The sequence below is a fragment of the Typopeltis vanoorti genome, chromosome 19 (assembly GCF_054136105.1).
Source record: "Typopeltis vanoorti isolate ZY-2024b chromosome 19, IOZ_Tvanoo_1.0, whole genome shotgun sequence".
Classification (NCBI taxonomy): Eukaryota; Metazoa; Arthropoda; class Arachnida; order Uropygi; family Thelyphonidae; genus Typopeltis; species Typopeltis vanoorti.
This window is the reverse complement of record NC_143567.1, coordinates 17048700-17075193: the sequence shown is the minus strand read 5'-3', so window position 1 is coordinate 17075193 and position 26494 is coordinate 17048700. Positions and strand designations below refer to the sequence as shown.

General features: G+C 36.7%; 1 protein-coding gene across 1 annotated transcript in view; it reads left to right on the top strand.

Annotated features, from left to right (window-relative positions):
• LOC150095883 (glutamine--fructose-6-phosphate aminotransferase [isomerizing] 2-like) overlaps positions 1–26494 on the top strand; it is a 240259-nt gene that overhangs the window by 154734 nt on the left and 59031 nt on the right. Inside the window, exons 12-14 of the mRNA XM_090409642.1 lie at positions 5377–5570; positions 19270–19390; positions 19541–19698. Coding sequence (XP_090265768.1) covers positions 5377–5570; positions 19270–19390; positions 19541–19698 — 473 coding nt within the window. The remainder of the gene's footprint in view (positions 1–5376; positions 5571–19269; positions 19391–19540; positions 19699–26494) is intronic.

Here is a 26494-nt window from a genome sequence, read left to right as displayed (position 1 = left end):
TTGGGGATGAAGATTGTATAGCTCTTAGCGAATTCCTCGGGGATGTTTCCCGAAGTGAGGAATTTGTTAAAGATCTTTACTAGTGCTGGCAGTACAAGGTCCCAGATAGATCTATAGAATTCTATCCCCAGTCCGTCTGGCCCTGGGGTCTTTTTTGTCTTCATCGTTTTGCACGTGGCTTTTATTTCAGCTGCAGTTATCGGCCTGTCATGCAGGGCGCTAAGATGCTCGGGAAAACGTTTGACGTCCCACTCACTGAAGTCATCCGTGCCCTGCTGGTCAGCGAAGATGCCGAGATACTGCTGGTGAAAGTGACGGAGTATTTCATGGGTTGAATTTAGAATCTGGCCTTTCTCCTCGATCTGGTAAATCGTTCTTTCATCATTTGCTGCCACCCGTTGTTGATTGTAGAATGCGGTGGAGGGTGTTTCCAAATTTCTAAGATAGTCTCGTGCGAAAGTCGAGGTCATCGACTCTACTCTGCCGCTCTTGCTGCAGCTCTATTTCTACCTGTCTGATAAGATGTCAGCAGGGAACTCCTCTCCGTTCGCTTGACCGGTACCAGCCGAGTTCCCTGTAGAGATCCCTCAGCCGCTTACGTTGTTGGTAGACCCTTTCGCGCCCACATTTTTGAAACAGTTCCTTAGCCTGCCACTTAAAGTGCAGCCAGTTTTCCCAGTCCCAGTTGATGTTTGTCCATTCATCACAGAGTTTCTGTAGCTGGTCGCTAAAAAGACTGGGAAAGGTAGGAGGAAGCCTCCAAGGACCTCTGGCTGTTTCCATAACCTCTGGGAGTGTAATTTTTAAAATGACCAATTTGTGGTCTGTTGACATGTTGTGTGCTGTGGTGTGACGTGTCCTTTGAACATACTGTTCCAAGTTTTGGGACACTTACACCATATCTAGTCTCGTCGATATCTGGCTGCGGCACCACGTTGTTACTACCTTCGATGGGTTATTCCTCCTCCAGACATTGACGAGATCAAAATTTACACAGCATCTTTTTAGAGCGGCGGTTCTGCCAGTTCCGGAGTTTGCATTCCCGCCTACTTTATCCAAACGTGTGTCTTCCACACAATTCCAGTTCCCGGCTACTATTAGGTATTCTGCTCCCAAGAGGTAGTTTTCAAGGGCAGAGAAGAAACCGCTTCTGTGGTATGGGTTGTTCGGGGCATATACTGCAACAAGCCGGATGGTACGGCCACCGTACTTCCAGTCCACCGTTATTAGACGTCCCATGGCGTCCTTCTGGATGTTGAAGAACCCCCCCCCCCGTGATTGGGGGGCGAATTAGTATCCCCACCCCTCGCAAGTGAGCATCCCCAAAGCGCCAGTAGCTGGTGACTGGGTAGCTTCTCGAAGTTCTCCACGTCCCAATGCTTATAAAAATGGGTTTCTTGAATCAGGAGGATATTAATTTTCTACCTTAACATTAGCTTCCAGACAGTGCTTTGTGCGAAGGGGTTGCGTAAACCGTTGGTGTTTAAAGTGGCAATTTTAAAATCCATGTTGGTATTTGGAGGAAGGGGGGTGTTGTCTGTTGCTCTACATGTTCCACCTGTGATTCACTATCGGAGCTGTTTGGAATATCCATAACGAAGTCGTTTTGAAATTCCATTTCTGTGACGCTATAAATGTCCGTGCTGCAGATATGTGAATGGGGTTCTGCAGGTTGGTCCGCTATTGGGGATAGGTTTCCTGTCTGTGTTACCGCCTCCTCAAGGGGCTGGGTGCCTTCGCATTGGCTTGTAGTTTGGATGTTGTCCATTTCATCTTCTGACGAGAGTAGGCTGTTTTGTTTAGCCTGTTTTGCCTCTTCTGTTTCTGCCTCTCGTGCGCTTTATTGGGGCGCTGGTTGTTACAACTTCTTCCTCTTTGCTGCGGGTTTCGAAGTTGGCTGTTATTTCCTTGATGTGGCGGGTTGCCCTGGGTGTCTTACCCGTTACGGGTTTCATGGAGGTTGTGTTTTCTGCTAGTGTTTCTTTTTCCGTCTGTTGCCGGAGCTCTGGAAAATCGCTCCCTGATGATACCTCAGGTTTACTGAGGGGTATAGCCCTGATCGGTATTATGGTCCCTCCAGCTGCTTCTGAGAGTGTTCTGTGCGAGCACGTGTCCACTTTATGGGTCAAGTCCCCACATTTAAGACATGCTTCTGTGCAGTTTACTATTTTGTGCTTTGTTGATTTGCAATTTCTGCACTGTAGTTTTGGGCATTCTGCCCCTAGGTGACCCTCAGAGTCACATCGGAAACATAATCTTTTAACACCTCGGTAGTTGACCATCACCCTTGTTTGGCCCACTAAAATGAAGTTGGGAACTTCCTTTTTCATATCCATCTGTACTTCAACGTCACCTGTTTTCCAGCTTTTGTAATCTGAATGTTCAAATGCTTTGATATTAATAATATCGCCCCATTGGCTAAAAAATTTCTTGATGTTGTCTTCATTCTCCAGGTATTCCAAGGGAAATCTAGTTATTCTTAACGTTTTTCGTAAACTCCCTATTAAATAAGGTTTAATCGTTTGTCCCGCCTAATAATTTGCTTCTTGTTTGGTCATTTTTAACTACAATTTGGAATCTTTCTTTTGAGTACGGTGTGAAACCGTATATGTTTTCTGCCCCTACTGTATCAATCAGAGCTTTCACTAACGTCCGCTCATCTGGGAGCCGCTTGACTTCGATGCCAAGCGTTCTAGTTCTGGGTAAGAATAATGGCATTGTTGGGGGGAAGACCTAACTACTGGCTGTAGAAAGGGGGGAGGTAAAGGAGGGCGAAGTCAGGGAACGCCCGGTGTCCCTCGCAACAAGCAAAGAGATACCAGAAGGAATGGGTAAAAGAGCCAATAATAAGAAAAAAGGCCTTACCAACGCCAAGGTACTTCTGTAGAAAGTGAGCATGGAGCTCTCTCTTCGGGCCGCGGGAACTGGATCCTCTTTTGGACTGGTAGGCACAGGTTCTTTCTTCTTCGAACTGGAGCTCTCTTTCACGTCTTGGCGAATAAGGTCTCTTCAGTGGGAGCCAGGCCCAAGCTGAGATACCAGGCAGAAGCATTCGCAGGTCATCTCTACCTATAGGAGTTGCCAAATGGTGTGCCACCCTTTTTTAATCAATTACTCTGGATTTAGAGAAAGATGTTGAAAGTTTATTTTTCACTTGGTTAGAGTATAATAAATTTAGTTTAATCCTTTATCCAAGTGTGAGCAAACAAAGTTTGTGCCTGAAAGTATCTTCAGGACTGGAGTAAGGTGATAAACACCAGGGCAACTCATTGCAAATGTAGCAAGCTACCAACACTCCTGTCTCAGTATCTCCTTTAATGCAAAACGGATTAATGCAAAAAAGGAGATACTGAGATAGGAGTGTTGGTAGCTTGCTACACCTTTGCAACGAGTTGCCCTGGTGTTGTATCACCTTACTCCAGTCCTGAAGATACTTTCAGGCGCAAACTTTGTTTGCTCACACTTGGATAAAGGATTAAACTAAATTTATTATACTCTAACCAAGTGAAAAATAAAAAATAAAATAAACTTTCAACATCTATAAGCAGCAGGCTAGAATAGTCACGACTGTTGTACAGAAAGCAAAGTTTGAGTATGAAAAGAAACTGGCTCTGCATGCTAAAGACAACCCACAAGAATACTATTGATATGCTGCAAGTAAAAGAAAGAATGAATATGAAAGAATAACTCTTCTAAATCCAGATGGCGTGAGGATTACAGGTGCAGAAGAGGTTGTTCAGTTTTCGTTAAAAGCTATCAACCTGGTGAATACAATATTGAGCTCACTGTTACCTCTTCACTAGATGAGAAACACAGGTGTGTGAGGCCGAGGTATTAGAGCTGTTGCAAAAATTGAATAAGAATTCAGCAATAGGGACTGATGGAATATCAGCACGTGTGCTAAGAGTGTTCAGCTGAACTGGCCATTTCTTTGACCAGGCTGTTTAATGAGTTTCAGAACAGGGAAGATTCTGCAGGAATGTATGGTAATTCCATTGCACAAGGGTGGTGCAAAGACATTCATTCAGCTATTGACCAATTAGTATCTCAGGAGTGGTGGTGTAGATTTGGAAAAAAATTGGTCAGGACTTGCATTCAGAAATGGGTTGACAGTGAATCTCTGCTTTGCAATGCACAACATGGCTTTAGTAAGGGAAGGTCATGTTTTAGCAACTTGCCTGAAATTCGATAACAATGTTACCATTGAATTAGACAAGGGGAATGGATATACCATGATACTTTTGGAATTTGCTAAGGCTTTTGACAGAATACAGCATGGTAGACTTTTGCATAAATTGGAGAAAATGGGTTTGGGTTATACAATATTAGCATGGATAAGAGGATAGCTGACTGACAGATATCAAAAAGTGGTATATGGATCTGAGTCTGAAAGATTTAAGGTAACAAGTGGTGTATCACAGGGATCAGTGCTTGGTCTTCTGTTATTCAATCTGTACATTAATGATATTGGGAAGGATTTGACAAGTGACATACAGCTATTTGCTGATGATGCAAAGATAGGTTGGATAATCAGGAATGCTGTTGATATGCAGTACTTGCAAAATGATTTGAATAGGCTGGAATTGTGGCCATGGGAAAATTGATGTCAGTTCAATGTGAGTAAATGTAAAGTCATTCACTTCGGCATGATTAGATATCCAATGTTGCATTATATAGGTGGGATTAGGCTAGAAGAAACTGATGAGGGTAGGGATCTTGGAGTGTTAATAGATAGGAAGTTGAAGTTTAGGGGCCATGTGGCAAAGATTGCAAATACAACTCGAAAGATAATTGCAATGCTGAAACGAACGTTCACATGTAAAGATAATGATATTTTGCCTCTTTACAAGGCCTTGATAACCTCACTTGGTTTGATATATTATACAACCTCACTTGGACTATTGTGTATGGGTCTAGTATTCTGGTTTCCATTGTGATTCTGATATATTTGAGAGAGTAGAAAGGAGTGTGTTAAAAATATCAGGATTATGGAATACCAATTATGAAGACAGACTGAGAATTTGTAGACTTATACTCTAGCAAATAGGAGAAAGAGGGGGTGATATGATTGAGACTTAAACTTCTGAAAGGGTCATACGGGATTTCAATTGATGGAATTTTTCAATTTATGGAGGGTGGGGAAAGGACAAGAAGAGGGTATCCTTGGAAGCTGAGAATGAATGCTGCCAAGAAGGGGTGAGGGTTAGATTTCTCTCTCAAAGGTGGTGCTTGATTGGAATGGATTGCCATTGGATGTTGTGAGTGCTTATTGGAGGTGCCTCTTAATAATAATAATAAATACCATTAAGTACAGATCAAAGTTATACGTTATAAAAATATTTTTGAAAGCACTAATATTTTGAATAATTTATTTAGGAAATCATAGTTCTTTCATGCAAAAGGAAATATTTGAACAGCCAGAATCAGTTATTAACACTATGAGAGGTCGTGTAAATTTTGAGAATGAAAAAGTGGTACTCGGAGGAATCAAAGATCATATTCCTGAAATCAAAAGATGTAGACGCCTTTTATTAATAGGATGTGGAACAAGCTATCATAGTGCTGTAGCTGTAAGTGAATATTCTTGTAATTTTCTCTTTTCTGAGTAAAGTAGTTTTTTTAATCATCAGAATTTGAAGGAATATAATGTACTGCTATTAGAAATATCTCCTTATTGTAGGTTTTTTTTTTTCTTCAAGAAAAATTAATAAACTAGAATATCTCTTTTGATCAAATGATTATACAAAACAATTCCATTATATACATTCACAAACTAGATATAACTGCTTTAACATTATCCCTCACAAATATGTAATAATTACCTTCTGAACAATATGGATTTGGACTGTGCAGGGCCACTTATATGCGGATTTGTTTCAATAAATATATTGGAAAATTTTTTGGGGATTTGTGACAATTTGAAATAACTTGCAAACTATGTAGCTTAGAAATATCGAGAAAAAGTTAGGTATGTCATGAATGCATAAAATATATGTAGATACTAATCTATTTTATAATTTGCTACCATAAAATATACACAAATCTATTATAAAAATTAAAATTTATCAAAATTCCTGGATTCCTGGATGCTGACATTGTCAGCATCCAGGAATGCGTTAGCAGAGCTAATCTCAGATGGTATGGTCACTTAAATAGAATGGGAGAGGAAAGATTAGCAAAACAAGTGTTCTCTGCCAGGTTGGCAGGAAAACGACCCAGAGGAAGACCAAGGTATAGGTGGATTGATATGGTACAAAGTGCCTTAGACGATAGAAATATAAGATCTGATAATGTTGGAGTCTTGACAAGTAACAGACTGATTTGGAGGAAAATTGTAGATAGGAAGTTAGTAATGATGTAATTTTTTCATGCAGTACTGTCACATCCTGTACACCCCTTGAGGGTACATGGCAGGAATTTGATGATGATGATGATGATGAAATTTATCAAAATTTATGCACATACACTTAGACCATACATGGTCTAATCTTTAAAAGTACCTGTGGCATGATTATAAATAATAAATTATACGATAACCACAGTAATTAACTTTAATGAAATAAAAGTACAGATATTTCATACTGAAACTAATAGCACATCATTAGTGTGTAGAAACAAGCAATCAAAGGAACCGGATTACAAAGTTCATACAGCAGTCGGTGGTTTATCAATTAAAAACTGTTTCTGCATGCTAAAAATTACCATTAATAAATAATATTATTAAACAACATTGGCAACATTGATGTTAGCATGGATTTAAATGGTGTTGGTATCGATGTGTCAGAAACAGGTTAATGCAGGCAGAGAGGGATGAGTGTCATGTGGAAATCTAGTAGATTTAGAAGACTGTAATGATTGAGTAGGTGAATGTTGAGTAGGTTGCTTGGGGAGGGGGGATAGAAATATACTGAGAGAAGTGGAATGTTTGAAAAATGAGTTTAGAAGCATGAAAGAAGAGACTAGAAAACTAATTGATGTGAAGCAAAAGAGGAGGGGAGAGAGAGTAGGAGTACCAGGGAACAAGATGGAAGATAGTGCAAGAGCTAGGGATTGAGAGATGACAGGAAGGCAGATAAGTGGGAGTGCAAGGAGAGAGCACAAGAGAGGACTTGCAGGTGAACAAGAAATGGAGACGTGAGGGTGCAATGTATGAAGATTCAATGATTCATGGAGTGCAAAATAGAATGCTAGAGGAATGCTTGTCTGGAGGAATGATAGTGTGACTGGCAATTAAGCATGGTGAAAGAGTGGATGAGATGATTGTGATGGTGGGTACAAATGATCTAAGAGACAGTGTGAATAGAATAGTGAAAGATTTCAGGTTTATGTTTGAGGTTGTACGGCAGAAGATTGTAAGAAGGAAGTTAGTGTGCTACCTAGATATAATAATGCAGAGATGAGAAGAATATCAGTGATGAATAGAATGATAGTGAGAACGTGTTGAAAGAGAGGCCTAGATTATGTGGATATTTGGAGTGCATTTGAGGATAGAGAGAGACTATATTTGAATGAGGAAGGAGGAAAGCATCTGGAGTGTTGTTCTTTGTGCAGTTAAGAGTATTAATGCAGGGAAACTAGTATTTTCAGGGTGGTGTATTCTATCAAATGCTTTAACTAAATCAATAAAAGAGATAGGAGAATGCATGGTGTTGTGCAGAGTCAAATAGAGTATGGAGGGAATAACAGGTATAGAAATACTGACAATTCATTCATGTTTCTTTATTCAAATACCAAGAATATCAGGAATAAAGGAGATGAATTGGTGGCATTGATAATTTTAGCCAGTCCAAAGATTATTTGGATCAGTGAAACATGGTTGAATGATGATGATACACTGACAAGAATAGAAATAAAAGGGTATAGTGTATTTTGACAGAATAGAAAGGGCAAATGCAGTGGTGAAGCTGGGAAGGTTTATTAGTAATAGTGCCAATGTAGTAATCCTTAACGAGGATTTTAATAAACTGGACAAATGAATGGTGGTATCAATTTAAAGCTTGAAGTTTAGGGGTCATATCACAAAGGAGGTTGATGCTGACCAACAGTGATAGAAGAGAGTTGTAGTTCCATTGTATAAAGCCTGATCAGACTACTTCTGTATTGTTGTGCTCAGATTTGATTGCCAGGGTTTGAAGGAATAAATTAATATTGGAGACTGTGCAAAGGCAGATAATAAAGATGATATTGTGATACAGTGTTGGCTATGAGGATAGACTGAGGACATGCAGACTGCAAAGTTTGATTGATAGGAGAGGTGATATGATTGAGACATTTAAACTGTTGAGTGATAGTTACAGGATTGACTCTGGGGAGTTATTTTGTATAGTAGATAAAGAGGAAGGACAAGGGACCATCCCTGGAAGTTACGAATGGAAGTGGTGGGTAATATGCAGACATCAGTGAGGCAGTTGAGTGTAAGAATGTGAATAATATGCCTGAGCTAGTACAATAGGGATGGGACTAACAGGCTTCTGCACTTGATGTATACTAATGCCAAGAGTATTAGGAACAAGAAGGAAAAATTTTTGGCCTTGGTTGTCTTTTTCTGACCACAGGTTATTGGCATTAGTGAGACATGGCTGACAGAAGATAATATAGCTAGTGGGATAGAATGTGAAGGGTATAGTGTGTTCAGGAGGGACAGAGAGAAAAAAAATGGGGAGAGGAGTGTTATTGATGATAGCTGATAAACAGCAGCCAAGGAAAATTGAAGTTGAACTGCAGGATAGTGAAGAGCACATTTGAGGCTATTTGGTGTAAGATTGAGACAAGCAGAAAAAAATATACAGTTGGGTGCTGCTATAGACCAGGTGATGGAATAGATGGTGGAGATAGTATGCATAGACAAATAGATGCAATGAGTGGAAGGAGGATAATTATTATGGGGGATTTCAACATTGATTATGGTAACATTGATTGGAAGGAGGAGAGGACACATGGGAGGAAGGACTTGAATTTTATGCAGTTATTAAGGGATAACTACCTGAGACAGCATGTAATGGAATATACTGGGGGTTCAAGAGTGCTTGACCTAATAATTGCATCTGAGAATTTGACTGTAATGAATATGACCACTTTACTACCAATTGGTGAGAGTGACCATAAGGTTTTGTCCTGGGAGGTGGCCAAATGTGTGGAATTTTCAATTAAGAAATGGTACATGTGGAAGTACCAGCCTGGTGAGTATGATAAGCTCAGGCGATTGCTTGGTTCAGTGGGATGGCATGTAAAATTGCAAGGGCTGGAGGTTGATAGTGCATGGGAAGTGGTAAAGGAGTGTTTGAAGGAGGTAATGGCTGACTGTATACACCTAGTCTGGATAGTAAATCAAGTAGGGGTTAATTGGATGAATAACAGCATTAAGCTTGAGCTGCAAAAAAAAAGAAACTGTGGAGGGAATTTAAGGAGAAAGGCGACCTGCAAGCACACGAACAGTATAAAGCACAGGCCAGAAAGGTAATAAGTGTGGTAAGGAAAGCAAAAGCTGATTATGAAACGAAAATAGCCACGCAAGCTAAAGAGAATCCCAAACAGTTTTTTTCAATATGCTGCAAGTAAAAGAAAAAATGGATATGGCAGAATGATTTTAAGGAATGCTGATGGTAGGGAGGTAATTGAATTAATTAATTGATATAGTGGAATTACTGAGCGAGTACTTTACAAGAATATATCATTCAGGTGGTGATATTGCAGGAATGAAAGATCCAACAGGTTATACAGGAATGGAGGTGAATAGTATATTACAAAACCTTAATGTGAATACATCTGTGGATTTGGATGGTATACCAGCTTGGGTCTTACGTGAAGCGGCAAAAGAATTGTCAATGCCCTTGACCACTTGTTTAATTTGAGTCTCGGATATGGGTTAGTCCCGAGGGGGTGGAAAGAGGGAAAAATAGTACCGCTGCATAAGGGAGGTTCCAAGACTACTGTTGCAAATTATTGACCGATCAACATATTGGGAGTCGTTGTCAAGGTTTTGAAGAAAGTAGTCAAGAGAATAATACAGGAATGGATAGATGATAACAGGATACTGTATGGGGGACAGCATGGTTTTGTGAAGGGTAGATCATGCGTCACTAACTTGCTCATGTTTTATAACACAGTGACGGCTGAGCTGGATAAGGGTAATGGGTTTACAGTCATACTGCTGGACCTTGCTAAGGCCTTTGACAGGATACCACATGGAATTCTAATCAGCAAACTGCAGCATATGGGGATGGATATATATAGGGTTGGTGAGATGGATAGGAGGGTGGTTGACGGAGAGATATCAGAGAGTAGTTTATTCAGGAGTAGTCCAGAAGACGACCTGTGACTAGTGGTGTGTCGCAGGGTTCTGTTCTTGGACCACTACTATTTAATTTGTTCATTAATGATATCAAAGGATCTGAGAGGAACTATTAATTTGTTTGCTGATGATGCAAAGTTGGGTAGAGCAATAGTGAATGTACATGATGTCAAAATTTTGCAAGATTATTTGGATAGATTAGGGGACTTGCCTAAGGAGAATGGATGTCAATTTAATGTGGCAAAGTGTAAGATTATGCATTTTGGGATGAAAAGATTAGCAGCAGTATACCACATTGGTGGAACTGTACTCCAGGAGATTGACGAAGCCAGGGATTTGGGGGTGTTGGTGGATAGGGAGTTGAAGTTTAGGGGACACATTGCAAAAGTGACTAAATCAGCTCATCAAATCACTTGGTTACTGAAGAATACTTTGACGAGCAGAGACAAGTAAGTTATTGTTCCTCTGTATCGAGCCTTGATAAGACCCAATCTTGACTACTGTGCCCAGATCTGGGTGCCAGGGTTTCTTCTTGATGGGGAGGAGGTAGAGAGGATCCAGAGGAGAGTGACCAAGATGATAGCAAGTCTTTGGAATGAACCTTATGAGAACAGGTTGAAGATTTGTGGGGTGCAGACATTGGTTGAAAGCGGAAGAGGGGTGATATGATTGAGACATTCAAATTACTTAAGAGTTTCTATAATATTAATTCAGAGGATATTTTTCAGGTGGTGGGAGGACTAGAGGCCATTCATGGAAACTGGGCAAGAGTGTGGTTAGCAAAGGTGTTAGAACTAGTTTTTTGCATGGAGAGTGGTGAATGAGTGGAATAAGTTGCCAGAGTCTGTTGAGGGTTCAAGGCAAAGTATGATAGATACTGTGTGGAAGCCTCCCTCGATGAGTCTAAGGACTCCTTGGAGTTGCCCATAATAATCGGGTGAGGAGTGGCTTTTTTTTTTTTTTTTGATGGAGGATGGTTGGACTGTGGAATGTGTTGCTTAATAGGGTAGTGGAAGAACAAAAAGTGAATGAGTTTAAGGAATGGTAATAGATTTTGTGAGAGGCACATCTTAAACAACAGTGAGTTTTCTGACTCCATGGAGGGCCTGAATAATATGCTAATCTATATTTAGCATATTATTCAGGCCCTAATCTATTAAATAGGATGGATAAAACTGACTGGCATTATACAATTTGTTTGTGTGATTGGCCAAGTGGTTTAAATATAAATTAAAGATACCAAGAAATTATATTCTTGGTTTAATCCTTTATCCAAGTGTAAGCAAACAAGTTTGTGCCTGAACTATTTTCAGGACTGAGACAACTCATATAAAGAAGCTAATGACTTCACATCACTTGCCTTAGTATTCCATAATGCAAAGCATAAATCCTTATGGAAATGTATAATGCTATGCATTATTCGAAGGGTCACTACCCAATACTTCTGCATTACTTCAACCTTAGTATTGCTTCTGGGTCTGGTTCTCACTGATGAGACCTCAATAAAGGTTGAAACTGGTCTGGGTAGTGACCCTTCCCATAATGCATAGCTGGTTTTAGGATTGTACAATGTTAGTTATGAAGATTGGCTGAGGGAATTTGGACTGCAGAGTTTGGTATATTGTAGAGGTGATATGATTGAGACTTTTAAACTGTTGAGAGCTGGTTACAGGGCTGACACTGGGGAGTTCTTTTGCTTGGTTGAACAGCGGGAAGGAGTGACAAGGGGCCATCTCTGGAAGTTACGAAAGGAAGCTGTGAGCAAGAGGGTGAGGAGTGGTTTCTTTGCATGGAGGGTGGTTGAACCATGGAATGCATTGCGTGATAAAGTGGTGAGAGCGAGAATGGTCAATGAGTTTAAGAAGTGGTATGATATACTTTATTTCCTAGGAAGAACCTCCCATGATGAGTCTTTTGATTCCATGGAGGCCTTAATAATAATAATGATGATAATATTAATTATACATGTCTGTGAGGATATGTGCTTTGAATTGTTGGATACTAAGGCAAGTGATGTAAAGTCACTAGCTTCTTTATACGAGTTGCCCCAGTCATGAAAATAGTTCAGGTGCAAACTTGTTTGCTCACACTTGGATAAAGGATTAAACCAAGAATGTAATTTCTTGGTATCTTTAATTTATAGTGTAACCAAGTGCAAAAACGTACAACAGCCAAGTGGTTAGCATACTGCTCTCCAACCAACATGCTATGGGTTTGAATCCTGCCATGGACATGGATTTTATGATCGTCTTTAGGTGGGAGATGAATTGCATGTCTGGTGTGAAATAACCACCCCACTTACTTATTGGAAGCCTGAATTGGCTAAAAAGTTCCATGTTCTCTAGAGCAGGGTTTCCAGACTAGGTAAAAAAATAAATTTAAAATATATATAAAGTTTATTAAAATAAAAATGGAAAAAAAAATCCTTAGTACACCGTGGGTGGACTAAGGATATTTTTTCCCTTAAACTTTCATGTATGGGAGCAATATAAAAAGTTTAAAAAAATGTATTTTGATTTGCTAAAAATGTCATAGGGCCTAAAATATTAAAGAAAAAATGGAATTCATTTGTTTATCGTTAAATGTAAACTTATTAATACAATAAAAAAGAAGTGTTAATAATTGTCAGAACTTCATTAAGTATGAAATTTCCTTTTAATGATGGATTTTTTGGAAACGTTAAGTCTTCTCGTGAAGTACATACAAGGGCAATGCTGAAAGCAATGTAGAATGGCAGCTTGTTTGTCATGAAATTTTTTTTAGCATATTTGAATGTAGCATCTTATATGAAAAATAAGTTGCACTTTTGTCTAGTCAAACTATAATCAAATTATTCTGTATGCAGTGCTCTTTTTGTGCTTCCTTGGATGCAGGGGAAATGACAAAAGAACCATGTGATATTCTAAATGCAGTATTTAAGGAAAGAAAAATACCAAATGACTGGACAAAGAGCTTAACAATACCAATTGTCAACAAAAGCAGGATAAATCCAGAGAACTACAGAAGAATAAATCTGCTTTGCACTACAGTAATCCCTCGATTAGTGTGTCATTTTTTTTCGATATCTAAATTCAATTAGTACGCCTATATACATCTTAAAAATAAATGTTACAGATTTTAAAAATTTTCTATCTATACATTTTTATGGCTATCTATTTTAAAAAATCACTCACCAGAATGAAATAATTTAGTTACTGATTTAAAACATTTTACAAAGTTATTTTTAATAGCATACTACACTATTTCCATGTGCACTATGTATACTATGTTCCAAATTTTTACCGCCAAAATGTATGTCATCTGCTATAGTATGCCCACAGATTAGAGACCCTTCAACACTTCTGCACATGTCACAAAAAAGGAGAATCCATTCCGATAATAGGGTAATCAATTCATCTTCTGGGATGAGTTGTTTATTATTACACGTCGGAAAATTAACTTCTCTTTTATCATCGTTGTAGTTTTTTTTAAAGTGGTAACTATTTTGCTTATATAACAGTTGGGAAATTTTATCTATAAAGCACGTTATTTTGCATGTTGGCAACCAATTTGTACCTCCTTCATTTCTTTCTCCCTTTAATGATGTCCAAGAATTAATTAAATCTCATTCTGAAACAGCAATGCTTAGAGGCTGGCCCTGATGTGAGAGAGAGAGAGAGAGAAGCAGTAAAATTTGCAGAAGAGTAGAAGAAGCAACAGGACCATACTGTCGGTTGTATGAAAAAAAAAAAAAAAAGAAACAAAATGCTCGTCAAACTATGTTAGCTCAATTCTTTGTTAAGAAGCAGAATAATTAAATTTATATTCTGAATATGTTTTATTGTCTTTCAGCTTTATGGTTTTCCTTTAACTAGGCCCTGAGCCATACCTAAATTCTTTTATAAAAAAATGAAGGTTCAGAAAAGAAATTTGAAGAACGTATTTTACATTTTTCCATAGGCTATTCTATTCGATTAGTGTGCCTGTTTTAAAGAACTCGTTAGGTGCACTAATCAAGGGATTGCTGTATATTAAAAATAATTCCAAAAATTATTGGAAGAATAATAGAGTAACAGGATTTCAGAAAAAAACAGATAAAAAAACAATAAATGCAGTATTTATGTTAAAACAAATAATAAATAAATCATTAGAGTACTATAAACCTCCTTTTTTTTTATTGATTTAGTTAAAGTATTTGATAGAATACAGTTAAGACATAATCACATTAAAAGATGAGAAAAATACCAAAATAAATTATAGAAATAATAAATATATACCCACACAGATAACACTCTTATGATGATTACAGAACGAGGACAGCTGACGAAATTCAAATAACCAAAGAAATTAGATAAAGTGATTCATTAAGTTCCACCTTATTTAATTTAGTAATGGATGAAATAATAAAAAAGTAAACGAAATGGGATGCTGAGGAATACAAATCTCATCTCATCTCATCTTCCTTATACCCTCTTTTACTTTGCGGTGTCGAGGGTCCATTGATCATCGGACCTCACTCCGTTTACAGGATAAGGTGGTCAGCCTTATGCCCCGGTGTATCCTATGGCCTGTAGTGTTGAGTTCTCAAGGCCAGTTTGCTGCTTTGTGGGATGAAAAACCCCAGAATAAACTGGGGGAAAAAAACCCTGCTGTCCACGCCCAAGACTGGCTAACTTGGCTATGGCTGAGGAAGATCCTTCAGCTCCTCACGTCACCGACGGGAATCGAACGCAGGACACTCCTTCCCCAGGCATATGGTTGCGAAGCGCATAGCCACTAGACTAACCACGCGGACGGAATACAAATTAAAAATGAAAAATTAAGAATAATTGGTTATACCCATGATATTAATCTTACTAGCAGAAATGAAGATGGTCTTCAAAGATTTCTAAGTACATTCAGTAATGCAACAACAAAAAAAAAAAAAAGAATAAAATGAGTTGCCAAGGTACTCGCAAGATTAGAAATCAAATTAAAAAAAAGTAAATTTAGAAATTGAAGAGAAAATAATTGTTAGTAAAATATTTATGAATAAAAATAGACAACTATAGCATCACACAAAATAAAGTACAAGAACAAAAAAACACCAGTAGAATATCCAGATGTCTCAACAGCCTCATCTGGAGGCTGTTGAGACAGCCTAACAAAAATGAGAATTTACAAAAGAGAGTCAAACTAGCATATGCAGCAGAAAAATGTGCATTACCTTCAAAAATAGACAAATCAATGAAACCACTGAGATGAAAATATTAATGAAAATTGAAGGTTGAACAATATTAAACAAAATCTGGAACTCACAAATCAGAAAATTGTAAAATACAGCAAATAAATGATTGGATCCAAGAATGGAAAAATCATAAAGGATGCTAGATAAAGAACTGGATATCAAAAGGAAACAGAAGACCGAGGAGGAGATGGTGGTATTGTCTTAAACAGCAGCAACAAGTAACTAGACTTAATATTGAAGAAGACAGTATCAAGTGTGCAAGAAAGTTCTTTATATAGTACCATTGGTAACTAGCAGCATGTGAATGTACTCTCCATTTGTTCCTGTAGCAGAGCTATTGATATGTCTATATATTCAGAGGGAAAAGGCTTTTGACATTATTAGTATTTATTTTTAATTAAGCCAGCCTTAGCATGATTTTAGGAATGCTGGATTTGTTAAGAAATTTAGAATAATTTATAGACAACTGGAGTTGCATTTTCCATATTGATGTTTGCAGTTTGAATTCCATGTTTGAATATTATCAAATATACTCAAACATGTAACGTTAGATGTTGACATAGCCCTTGCAGAGGGTGCTAATGTTATGCACTGTCTGTTTGCATTCTTCTATAGTTTTGTGTGCATGCTATCTGGTTCCTGGCTATGCCCCTTGAAGTCTGTGGGATGTGATTTAATCATGCAAATTAAATCACTTAAATCAATTTTAGGCATGAGTTAATCCATTAAATCTCATGATAAATGATAACCAACATTTGAAGAACTCGTATAACATGTAATATTACTAAGCTACTAGGAACACACCCACACACAAAATCTATTTTTTTTCAGCGACTGCATTGAAAATCAAAACTGATGGATTCACGTCAGGGCAGTCATAACTCTCTCACCACAAGTAGAATAACTGCAGCACCTGGCAATTTTGTTCCTGCATGTCATCAAATTTGGCAGTTTCTTCGATTGTAACTAATCCTGCATTGTGTGTGTGTGGGGGGGGGGGGGTAATAGGAGTGATATATTTGATTATTAGTTATTATACTTCTTTTACTAAAAGATGAAAGAATAGCAAATATAAGGAAGAGAAAAGAATAGGCATGAATAAAAATACTTTTGGTACTCTAAAATGGATTATGAATAATTTACTTCTGTGATATTATGTGTGCTTTGTTATAAGTATCTGGGTGTTGGAAGTATCTAAAGGATTAAACTAAATTTATTATTGTATCTGGGGGTGGAGTGAAGAATATGTGATCCTATAAACTCTAGACTTTCATATTTGCATTTATGATGGGCATAATTAAAAAAATACAACTTTATTATTATTTGACACCTCCAGGGAGTCCAAGGACTCATCAAGGGAGGACACCTGCTCTACAACTCCATCTCCACCATTCAATTGCCAACTGACCACAACTACACCAACGGCATCTGCCACCACCACTAGTATTTCCACAGACGATACAAACATCCATGCCCACAGCAGAATCGAACCCGCAGCCTTTTGGCTGGAGAGCAGATACGCTAACCACTCGGCCAGCCAGCCTATGAATAGATGAAAAGGGATTTGTTTGCAAAATATAAATCGCTAACCAATAAGAAACAGCAACTATGTACATTACTAGCTCAGTAAATAACTGCACCTGTTATGTGTATTTCTTTCTTTTTTTTTTATATATTTCACTTTTAATTTATATTCCCTATGTATATACTGTCCAAAGACTGGAAACAGCTGTCCCTGTATAGTGAACAACATCCTGTCCTGGCAGGTGTCTTCTCCCTCCAGGAGATTGACTACCATGTGTCTCCACCATGTCCTATTCTGTGCCTCTCTGCTGCATTCCTCATATGAGAGATAGGTCCAGTCTTCTATATTTTTCATCCACTCCAGTCTTTGTCTTCCTCTCTTTCTCTTTCCCTCAACAATTTCTTCGAGAAGTGTCCTTTGTAGGCTGTTATGTCTCAGAATATGTCCAAAATATCTGCCTTTTTCTCTTTTTAATTTCTTTCATCAGGCTCCTGTTGATGCCTGCCATCTCTAGTACCTCTTCATTTGTCTTTTTTTCTTTCCATGATTTTCTCATAATTCTTCGCAGCCTCCAGTTTTTTCACACTCAGATTGGAGAGTGTCCATGTCTCTACTACATATAATAATGTAGACCATATGTAGCATTTGGGGATTCTTAGTCTTGTTTTCAGATTTAATTCTCTAGATGTTAGTAGATTTTTCATACTGCTGAAAGTTGACCTTGCGATTTCAATCCTTTTTCTAATTTCGTCTTCTGTCCTACCATTCTCTGTGATCAAGTGTCCAAGGTATATGTATTTTTGCACCTGTTCTAATTTATCTTTTATGTCGATGCATATTTTTGGTATTTTCTTTTCTCTTGAAATTATCATGATTTTTGTCTTTTTATAGTTGAAACTGAGGCCATACTGTTCGCTATACTTGAAGGTTTCATCTATAAGAGTTTTTAGATCACATTTGTTTTCAGCTAGAAGAACCGTGTCATCTGTATATCTTAGGTTATTAATATTTCTGCCCCCTACAGTGATTTCTTTGAGGTTACTAATTTTATTAAATATTTCTTCTGTGTATAGGTTAAAGAGAATCAGAGAAAAGACACAGCCTTGTCTCACACCTTTCTGAACTGGGAATTATTCTGAGGTCTCTCTATTTATTCTCAAAGATGCAGTCTGTTCCCAGTAAAGATTAGTTAATAGCCTAATGTCTTTTCCATCCATGCCTATTTTTGAAAGGATTTCAATTAATCGTTCATGTTGGATATTGTTGAATGCCTTTTTGTAATCTATGAAGCAGAGGTATACATCTTTTTGTTTTTCTAGATATCTTTCTATGATGGTTCTGACGTTGAAAAAAAACTTTCTCTTGTACCTACATTTTCCTTGAAGCCACTTTGTGTATCATTTATGAACATTTGTGAACAACATACCCTACCCAAAAAGCCACTATACTGCAGACAAAAAACAAGTAGTTTCATTGTATCACTGCAGAGACATTTGCAGTCTTTGTAATATATTTGTCAACAAATAGCACAATTAGAGACAAATAGGATAGAAATGGCACTATCTAATGAAACATGCCCCTTCCCACAGAAACTATGCTGCATAGGCTCAAGCAAAACTGTTAATTTTTTTTTTATTATTATTATCCAGGCCTCCATGGAGTCAAAAGACCCATCATGGGAGGTCGTTTTTAGGAAATATAAAGTCTATCATACCACTCCTTGAACCCATTAACCATCCCCACTCCAAAACTGTTAATTCTACCACCAAAAACAGTAGCTAACTAAAACAATTGTTCTAATATTTGTCCAAATTTTTAATTACATTAAATAAGTGTGTGATTGCATTTGAAATTTTGGGATGTTATTAAATCCCAAATGCTAACTTCAAATAAAATTATACCAAAAGAGTTCCAACTAAAATGTTATATAAACATTGTGTCAGTGAGCATACCTAATGTGGAGGTGGCGCACAAATGGTAATTAGAAGTCCTGTAGGTACGATAACCATGCGAAACACTTCCTGATGTTGCATGTGTTAGCATAACAGGCTGATTGTCTTAATTAGATAGTATTTTATTTTCTCTGCAATCTAAGAAAATTTAATGCAATTTGTTTTATTTAAAGGAAAATAAAGCAGCTCCTTTTCATAATGGAAAGCCTGATTTTGCTTAAATGTGTTTCTTTAAATGTAAAGCATCAGATATTTTTTTTATGACTGAAAGTTTTTCCCCTTTCTGGTATTATAGACAAGACAAGTGTTAGAAGAGTTAACAGAACTACCTGTAATGGTAGAATTAGCAAGTGACTTTCTGGATCGTAATACTCCTATATTTAGAGATGATGTCTGTTTTTTTATCTCTCAGTCAGGTAAGATATTTAGCTAATGTAATATTTAAAAACATGGTTTTTAAATATTACATGAGGTTCTTATTATAAATTCTAATGGTTATCATAAAATAACTTCTAGATGAAGTAGTTTTGACTTATTTAACTAACTAATTCTATAAATTTTTACAGGAGAGACTGCAGATACATTGATGGGTTTAAGGTACTGTAAACAAAGGGGAGCCTTAATTGTGGGTATTACTAATACTGTTGGAAGTAGCATCTGTCGAGAAAGCCATTGTGGAGTTCATATTAATGCTGGGCCAGAAATTGGTGTAGCTAGCACAAAGGTAAGCTTGAAATAAATGCTTTTATAAATGAAGGAAAGCTGTCACTTTTTGTAATGTAATTATGATAAAATTTCTGCTTAATTCATCTCTGATGAGCAATTTTCTTGTCCTTATTTTCCACACCCTCATAAAAATGCACATGATTTTTCAAAGGCATAATGATTTATTTATAATAATGATTTAGGAGCTGTCCTTAGGACACGTTCTTGAAAAGTGATGAGTGGAATGAGGGAATTGCCAGTGAATGGTTTTGAAGAGCGACATTGACAATAATTTCCTACAATGAGTCTTAGGACTCACTTTCAATGCTAATCTGAAACTAAGTTGAGGATCCTCCCTCAAACTTTAGGCTTATTTTGAAAAAGAAATTAGTTTTATGCAGTTATCACCACTGGATTTCTTGGATTCTTGTCATCCTTTAACCAAGTATAAAAGTATCTTGCATGTGAAGTAACTTCATGACTGAGCTACTCGTATATAGAGGCTAATGACTTCACGTTAATTGCTGTAGTATCCCATAGTGCAATGCATGTCATTACGGACATGTCTAATGCCATGCATTATGGGAAGAGCCACTACTCAGAATGGTTTATTCATTCTAAGTATCAAAATGTCTGATGCCATACTTTGAATTTCTTCTTTCTTTATATTTATTTACAGCTCTCATTAGCAATTTTTCATTTATTACTTTTCATACAAAAAAATAAAAATAAATAAAATATTCATTACTATGGCTCTCCACATATCCTATGGTTTCTAGAGATTGTTTTACTTTTCTTTCCTCCAATTTTTTTTTGTCCTATGAAAAACTTCGTATTACCTGTATGATAAAGTTTTCTCAATTATTTATATTTCTTGATCATATTTTCTTCTGTAATCTATGGATTATGTTCTCTCTATCAGTCTTGCAAGTCTGGGTTGTTTGGATGGACGGCACTCTCTTTTCCAAGTAATAGGTTGTAGATTCAAATCCTGCTGTGGGCAAGGATGTTAGTGAATTTCATTTCCTGGTAGGAGACCACTGCCCTGCTTATTTGGAGGGCTGAGGTGGCTCTAAGAAGTTCCATGTTTGGTCTCTATAGCAGGAATTCTGGATTATATAAAAAATAACAGGAATAAGAAAAGTCCTTAAATTTACATTTCACAGGTGGAAGATGCATTAAAAATATTTGTTTTTCTCAGAAGGCCGTACTCTAGTCTTCAACAAGAATGTACATTTTGTTTTAAAGGACACATCAAATCCTATTAATGATGGCGAGAACATTTTTTAGACCTTAATTCCTATATTATTCTGTGATTCTTCTTATGCTTTCTGCTTGTTAAAACCCTGCACATGTAAAATGCAACCTTTTGTTTCTAAATTGTAAAATGTACACAACTACCTTGAACTGGCATTGCTAGTCCTGCTCACCTGAGAAGTCACTACATGAGTATTATTTATTGATTATTTTCCAGAATTACAACTGAATGTTTCCCTCTTCCCACCTATTTTTGCTGTTATTACTTGGAATCAGTAGATTCACTGCTTGAAATTTCACCCAACCAGCAACATATTTATCATACCCAATTATACTCTTCACATACAGAAGACACAACATTTTCCACTCACCCACTACCACCATGAATGTGCTAAACTGCTTCACTTTCTTGTTATGTCTGTAGATTGATTACTTGTACTTTCCCTCTCTCTCTCTCTCTCTCTCTCTCTCTCTCTCTCTCTCTCTCTCTCTCTCTCTCTGTCTCATCTTGCCTTCTCCATGTATAATCCTCTTCATACAGCATGTATATAATCTAGTATTACCTGCCACCAACTGAAATTCCTGCCATATGACTTCTTCGATGCCTTTCCATAAATTCTGAAATTTATATTTCTTTGACTTAAAGAGAATGGGAGAAGAAAGATGAGCAAAGCAAGTGTTTGTTGCTAGGTTGACAGGGAAAGAACCCAGAGGAAGAACAAAATATAGGTGGATTGATACAGTAAAAAGTGCCTTAGAAGACAGAAATATAAGACCTGATAACATTTGAGTGTTGACATTTAACAGACTGATTTGGAGAAAAATTGTAGATAGGAAGTTAGTAATGATGTAAATTTTTCATGTAGTACTATCATATCCTGTACATCCCTTGAGGGTATATATATTAGGAATTTGATGATGACTTCTCTACATAATCCAGTATTTTATTTTCAGTCTTCATTGCAGAAAGAGAAAGTGTTGCAAAGAGATAATCAAAACTTGCATTTTTATAAAGCTTTGCTTATCTCAGAAGGTGCTACTTTTCTTTTCTGCAATGCTGCTTCCCCACCATCCTATGCAGAACTTGCTGGTGTCTTTAAGACATCTATTTCATTAATCTTATCCATCATCTGTTAAACATCTTTACAAATTTTTTATTTAAAAAAAAAAAAAAAAAAAAAAATGGGGGCGGGGGGGGGGGTATACAAATAACTTTTTGTGGATTTGATCAACATAGAAAAAAAAAAATCTATGAACCAATCCCATATGAAAATTCTAATTGCTCTTTCTGATGCTTGCACACACATGTTGATAATAGGAATAGTCTTTCTTAGTGCCATTCCTGCACAGTGACTGTCTCTTTCCATTACTTTAGGACTAATAGGTTAAGTGCAGTAAACTTCTTTGTGCATTCCCTGAAAACAGAAATGTGCCATTGAACTTTATATCCTTATCTAGCCTGCTTAATACCTCATACATCTACAGTTTGTGCATTGACTTTTTGCATTCTTTCTTGCTAGCCTGAGATACTGATGGTGCATTCTCTGTGTGATGATCATTTTGCCATGATCACCTACTGACAATGCTACCCTTCTGTAGTCTTCCTGCCTCTGACAGCCTGCATAGTGGAAGAACTATCTTGATTTTACTTTGGCCTGACTGGCCAATTGCTCTTTATGCTGCACTTGCTTTACCATTTTGTTGCATTTTTCTATCCTGCATTTTATAATTCTCATGCATTTGGTCATTGCTTTCAATCTTATACCTCCTCTGTAACAAGAGTGCTTTTTCCAGTGCTTGTCTAATTTTGCTGTTCATTCCTTTCACTTCTACCCTTGTTTATATACTGTACCTGACTTGCTTAATGTGGGCAGTCATATAAATATTGAAATAAAAGAATTTTACACATGTTCATGTTATTATTGGCTTAGAATCCACATCCTACAATGATAAAGCAAATCTTTTTACACAGTCAGCCACATGTGGATAATGCTTGATTGCTTTTAAGTTGCAGTTACATAAAATCCTGCTTAATGAAGCTTACATATATATTATTTTTAACCAGAGTGAGTAATCAGCCTTATTTATAATGGAAACCATAGGAATTTGGATTCTGTATGAATTTTATTTCTGTTTATATCTGTTTCTCTATTACCATTTACTGAGTGAATATTTTTGAACATGGAAACATATAGAAAGGATTGCTTAAAACATGGAAGAAAATTAAAAATAAGAGGCCATCCCTGTAAGTCAAATGAAAGTGTAGTAAGCAAAGAAGCGAGGAGCAATTTTTTTTATTTGACAACTTGATAATATATCACAACATGTTTTTGACAGAATTTGCAAGAGAGTTGGCATCTATCTTGACATATTTGTTTAATATGACTCTTGCAGTGGGTCAGGTTCCAAAGGAGTGGAAGGAAGGCAAGATTGTGCCACTTCATAAGCAGGGCCGGTTTTATCATTAGGCAAACCTAGGCAATTGCCTATGGGTGCCAAGACTTCGGGCGCCAGATTTTGCTACATATAAAACTAACAGGAACTTCTGTATTCAATAAAATTCATGTATAATAAATTTAGTTTAATCCTTTATCCAAGTGTGAGCAAACAAAGTTTGCGCCTGAAAGTATCTTCAGGACTGGGGTAAGGTGATACAACAACTATAGGTAGAGATGACCTGCGAATGCTTCTGCCTGGTATCTCAGCTTGGGCCTGGCTCCCACTGAAGAGACCTCAATAAAGGTCGAAACTAGTCTGGGTAGTGGCCCTTCCCTTAATGTATAACATTAGACATATCCGCAAGGAGATGTGTTTTGCATTAAAGGAGATACTGAGACAGGAGTGTTGGTAGCTTGCTACACCTTTGCAACGAGTTGCCCTGGTGTTGTATCACCTTACCCCAGTCCTGAAGATACTTTCAGGTGCAAACTTTGTTTGCTCACACTTGGATAAAGGATTAAACTAAATTTATTATACTCTAACCAAGTGAAAAATAAACTTTCAACAAAATTAATGTATGTAAGCGTACCATTTCTTTGTTCGACGTATATATACACGTTCAGCAAACCTGGATAATATTCTGTTCACCTGCTGAAAGAACATGGATAAGAAGTGTAGTTTGACAGCCATGTCCATTAGAAGAGCAATAATCCTTCATGCTGATGTTGAAAGTTTATTTTTCACTTCGTTAGACTATAATAAATTTAGTTTAATCCTTTATCCAAGTGTGAGCAAACAAAGTTTGCGCCTGAAAGTATCTTCAGGACTGGAGTAAGATTATACAACACCGGGCAACTCATTGCAAAGGTGGAGCAAGATAACATCACTCCTATCTCAGTATTTCCCATAATGCAAAACACATCTCCTTGCAGATATGTATAATGTTATGCATTAAGGGAAGGGCCACTACCCAGACTAGTTTCGACCTTTATTGAGGTCTCTTCAGTGGGAGCCAGGCCCAAGTGGAGATACCAGGCAGAAGCATTAGCAAGGTCATCTCCACCTATAGGAGTTGCCAAGCGGTGTGCCACCTTTTTATTAAATTATGTGGATTTGGAGAAAGATGTTGAAAGTTTATTTTTTACTTGGTTAGACTATAATAAATTTAGTTTAATCCTTTGTCCAAGTGTGAGCAATTCCCTTAATGCATAACATTATACATATTCGCAAGGAGATGTGTTTTGCATTATGGGAGATACTGAAATAGGAGTGATGTTAGCTTGCTCCACCTTTGCAACAAGTTTCCCGGTGTTGTACTACCTTACCCCAGTCCTGAAGATACTTTCAACACAAACTTTGTTTGCTCACACTTGGATAAAGGATTAAACTAAATTTATTATAAAAAATTTCACGCTGAAAAGAACACTTAACTAGATTACCTGGCGTACATAGTAGCTACATTCTGTGGCCTACAGCAAGAAACGCAGTTGCTTGCCGTTTGCTCGGTAACCAGAATCTAGTTACATCAGACTAAATACCTACGAATTATATTCATTTTGCTGCTTGTTTTTATCATATAATTATAGTTTTTAATCCCTTTGCAAAATAAGAAATCCTTTCATACTTTCTTCACTTTATATTGTATCACTTTGGAAGATTAATGTCACTATCAATTTTTTTGCTAATTATTTTAATCTCCAATACATTTTAAAATTCTCCAAGAACTTGATTGAAGATAATTATTTTTGTCAAACAATTATTTTATAAATTCATGAAAATCCGAATCTAAAAATGAATACAGCCTCCATCTGTTCCAAATTAAGTTTTCTTTATTATTCATAATCTTAGTTTGAAGATTAGTTGGCAGATTGCATGAAGGTTCGCATTTTTAAATATTGCTTTATAGAGAATCATATGTAAATCTTGAATCATATCATGTAATGCATAATTTTTATAAATGTAATCTGTAGGTTTTTGCATTTCAACTTTCTTGGTTTCCCCCAATCACTCCCTACAAATCAAAATAAATGGCATTTATGAAGTCAACTATTATGTACATATTTTCGGTATTATGCGGCAGTTTTGAAGTAGCGATATTTTTCCTACACTCTATCCTTCGAAACATGTAGGTGCATGCATCAAAATGAAATTTTATTTTCATAACAGAATTAATTCCCGTTAATGGCTAACCCCCCCCCCTCCCAAAATTATCACCACACACACACACACACACACACACACACACAAAATACTGCTAGATAATATATGTGCACTTTCTTTTTGTTTGAATTCGTTATTTTTCCGAAGTAATTGTACTGTTGCAGTTTTAAGACAAAGATGAAGAATCTGTGATAAAATATCACTGGATATAAATTTTTGATATTAAAGACCCGCAGTTGGAAACCCTGAGTAATGCAGTTTAACATCATTTTTTGTTCATTAAAAAAAAAAAAAAATAGTTCCAAAAATTGAAATGTGCGACCCATATAATTTTATTTTGCAAGGAAAGAAAGCAAAATGTCATATTTATTTCAATAAATGTTATTTAAAAAATATAAATATTTGACATAATATTTCCAATGTAAACAAACGTTTTGATTATTTATTTTCACACATGTGAAATTCGTTTCTATTTGGGAAGAGACACAATAAATAAATTGTGCAGCAAAAAAGGGTCAAATATCGTAGGACAGTAAAGAAATTCCAAGTAATACAGTGCACATAAAGACAGTAATCCATTAACGGAAGGGGGGGGGATAATTGCATTTTAAGTTCTACATTTTTATTAGGTCAGGGATTTTGAGTATATTTGCAAACAGATATATTCAACATAACTTAGCCAGTTTTGTCGTAAAAAGTGCCACATTTGAAGATATATTAGCGACATAATAATAAAATAGCAAAATTCTATGAATTTTATAATGCTTCAGAATAACTTTGATAATTTTGATAATACTAAAACAAGATGAGACACATCCGTAGAAATCTATTATTATTATTATTCGAGTCCTTTTAATTATGAACTCTATAAAGTTATATTTAATAAATTGGTTGTATTTTTGTGTTTTTAATTAAATAAACTAGTTTTATTTTGTCACAGATGGTCTTTGCTTCTGAAC